The 3,544-nt window shown below is 46.6% G+C and overlaps 1 protein-coding gene across 1 annotated transcript in view; it reads right to left on the bottom strand.

The window, feature by feature from the left end:
* Positions 1–1,762: 1,762 nt before the first annotated feature.
* LOC139414042 (putative methyltransferase DDB_G0268948) overlaps positions 1,763–3,544 on the bottom strand; it is a 5,520-nt gene continuing 3,738 nt past the window's right edge. Inside the window, exons 5-6 of the mRNA XM_071161919.1 lie at positions 2,472–2,609; positions 1,763–2,146 (exon numbers count right to left, since the gene is read on the bottom strand). Coding sequence (XP_071018020.1) covers positions 2,050–2,146; positions 2,472–2,609 — 235 coding nt within the window. The 3' untranslated portion in view covers positions 1,763–2,049. The remainder of the gene's footprint in view (positions 2,147–2,471; positions 2,610–3,544) is intronic.

Here is a 3,544-nt window from a genome sequence, read left to right as displayed (position 1 = left end):
TTTTCTACGGTGTGCACTAATGAATACACCCCTGTAGTCTCAGGAAAGCTTCTTCAGAGAAGGCTTGATGAACGCTTCCATGTTGAGGCCTGGAGTCAGAGTTTAGTGGGTCAGGTATACCCAGGTGGCTATGAGTTGGGGCTAAGAGTTGGGTCTATGTGGTGGGACTATGAGGTGGAGCTATGAGTTGGGGCTATGAGTTGGGGCTATGTTGTGGCTATGAGTTGGGGCTATGTTGTGGCTATGAGATGGGGTTATGTTGTGGCTATGAGATGGGGTTATGTTGTGGCTAAGAGTTGGTGCTATGAGTTGGGCCTATAAAGGGTGGCTATGAGTTGGGGCTATGAGTTGGGTCTATGTTGTGGCTAAGAGTTGGGTCTATGTTGTGGCTAAGAGTTGGGTCTATGTTGTGGCTAAGAGTTGGGGCTATGTTGTGGCTAAGAGTTGGGGCTAAGAGTTGGGTCTATGCTGTGGCTAAGAGTTGGGGCTAAGAGTTGGGTCTATGTTGTGGCTAAGAGTTGGGTCTATGTTGTGGCTAAGAGTTGGGTCTATGTTGTGGCTAAGAGTTGGGTCTATGTTGTGGCTAAGAGTTGGGGCTAAGAGTTGGGTCTATGTTGTGGCTAAGAGTTGGGTCTATGTTGTGGCTAAGAGTTGGGTCTATGTTGTGGCTAAGAGTTGGGGCTATGAGGTGGGGCTATGAGGTGGGGCTATGAGATGGGACTATGAGGTGGGGCTATGAGTTGGGACTATGAGTTGGGGCTATGAGGTGGGACTATAAAGTGGGACTATGAGTTGGGGCTATGTTGGGGCTATGAGTTGGGGCTATGAGGTGGGACTATGAGGTGGGACTATGAGGTGGGACTATGAGGTGGGACTATGAGTTGTGGCTATGAATTCGGGCAAGGAGTTGGGGCTATGAGTTGGGACTATGAGTTGGGGCTATGAGGTGGGGCTATGAATTCGGGCCATGAGTTGGGGCTATGAGTTGGGACTATGAGGTGGGGCTATGAGGTGGAGCTATGAGTTGGGACTATGAGTTGGGGCTATGGGTTGGGGCTATGAGTTGGGACTATGAGTTGTGGTTATGAATTTAATTTGGGCCATGAGATTGGGCTATGAGGTGGGGCTATGAGGTGGAACTATGAGTTGGGACTATGAGGTGGAGCTATGAGGTGGAGCTATGAGTTGGGGCTATGAGTTGGGGCCATGAGTTGGGACTATGAGTTGTGGTTATGAATTGAATTCGGGCCATGAGCTGGGATTAGGAGTTGGGGCTATGAGTTGGGACTATGAGTTGTGGCTATGAGGTGGAGCTATGAGTTGGGGCTATGAGTTGGGGCCATGAGATGGGACTATGAGTTGTGGTTATGAATTGAATTCGGGCCATGAGATGGGACTAGGAGTTGGGGCTATGAGTTGGGACTATGAGTTGTGGCCTTGAATTGAATTCGGGCCATGAGATGGGGCTATGAGGTGAGGTAGGGAAAGTATTACTTTATTCTACCACTAGGGGCACCATAAGGCATTTCAGATGGGGAGACCTCACTACTGTCAGAGACTGACTCCTGCCAGGCAGGATCTCAGTCCTACTCCTCTGAAAACACATGCACACACACACACCAGCCTCAACACTCAGAGGGACACAGAGGGAGCATGTGTGAGCGCATACGCAAGAGGCTGGAGACATCGGACTGTGTGTTCAGAACGCAAACCACTGTAATTACCAGTTACAGTTAACTTTACAGTAAACCAGAGAAGACAATTGTATTTTAACAAGCTGTTTCTTTATAAAACAAGAAATGGTTGAGCTCATCGGGTATCCAGACTATTCTGAAACATTGTAAACATCTTCTTTAGGTGGTATTGGAGTTCATGTGGGTTCACTTTTCATTTTGACTTTGATGGACTAATGATTTAAGTTGTATGTAACACGTGGTCTTATTTGTTGTAATGTGTAACCCCCTCTTTTAGTTATGTCATTTTGCCATTAGATGCAACAGAAAACATCAAGGGAAGAGTCTGTGGGGTTTGCTGCGTCTTTGCCCCAGATCAGGCTGCAGCAGGTTTGCAGGCCAGCCAGTAGAAATACTTCACCACCACTGTAATCTCTGTGTCTGGATTCGACTCCCCCATCTCAGACAGCAACCTCGGCCAGAAGAGGAGGAGTGGAACAGAGTGAGTGACAGTCAAAGAAGATGGTCATCAGCTCACTAAGATTTTCTTAGAGATGAGAAATTCAACTCATTTCAAACCAACCTGCACTGCACTATTTATGGAATTGTGTTCAAATGTTTATATATATAAAGCTATAAACAGACAAGTCTCCCCTCGTAGATAGCTGCTTCCAGCGTTCATAAATGTAATAGAAGTGTGCAGATAGTAGTTTGCAAAAATAAACATGGTGTAAACATTGGTAAAGGCACATTCAATTTAATTCCAGCCATTTTTAGCACCTGAATGCTGAAGCTCACCTGTTCCTGAAGTCCTGGGAGAACCTGTGGGCTTCCACTGGATCCTGCTTCAGAAACGCCCGATAGCTAGAGAAGGTCTCCACCATGCCGATGTAGCTACTCAGAGGCATCGGTCTCCTCATCCGCAGACACTCATGCCTGGAAAGAGCAACACAAAAACACGGAACAAAATCAGAATACTATTTTATGCTAAGCTAGGCCAGGCATTCTATGCTAGGCTAAGCTATGCTATTCTATGATACTCTAGACTAGGCTATGCTACGCTACGCTAGGCTAGGCGATGGTATGCTAGTACACTAATATTCAGGGCATTCGTAAAGTATTCTGACCCCTTGACCCCTACACATTTTTTTCAATTACAACCTTACTCTAAAATATTTTTTGTTATTTTTTCAGTCGGGACTTTGTTGAAGCACCTTTGGAAGCGATTGAGTCTTCTTGGGTATGACGCTACAAGCTTGTCACACCTGTATATGGGGAGTTTCTCCCATTCTTCTCTGCAGATCCTCTCAAGCTCTGTCAGGTTGGATGGTGAGCCTTGCTGCACAGCTATTTTCAGGTCTCTCCAGAACTGTATGATCGGGTTCAGGTCCGGGCTCTGGCTGGGCCGCTCAAGGATATTCAGAGACTTGTCCTGAAGCCACTCCAGCGTTGTCTTGACTGTTTGCTTAGGGTCTTTGTCCTGTTGGAAGGTGAACCTTCGCCCAAGTCTGAGCAGGGTTTTTCTGTTCATCTTTCCCTCGATCCTGACTAGTCTCCCAGGCCATGCCACTAAAAAACATCCAAATAGCATGATACTGCCACCACCATGCTTCACCGCAGGGATGGTGCCAGGTTTCCTCCAGACGCGACGCTTGGCATTCAGGCCAAAGAGTTCAATCTTGGTTTCATCAGACCAGAGAGTCTTGTTTCTCACTATTTGAGAGTCTTTAGGTACCTTTTGGCAAATGCCAAGTGGGCTGTCATATTATATATATTTTTTATTTAACCTTTATTTAACTAGGCAAGTCAGTTAAGAGCAAATTCTTATTTACAATAACAGCCTACCCCGGCCAAACCTGGACAACGCTGGG

Source organism: Oncorhynchus clarkii, chromosome 7 (genome assembly GCF_045791955.1).
Source record: "Oncorhynchus clarkii lewisi isolate Uvic-CL-2024 chromosome 7, UVic_Ocla_1.0, whole genome shotgun sequence".
Lineage (NCBI taxonomy): Eukaryota > Metazoa > Chordata > Actinopteri > Salmoniformes > Salmonidae > Oncorhynchus > Oncorhynchus clarkii.
This window is presented reverse-complemented; position numbering and strand designations above follow the sequence as displayed.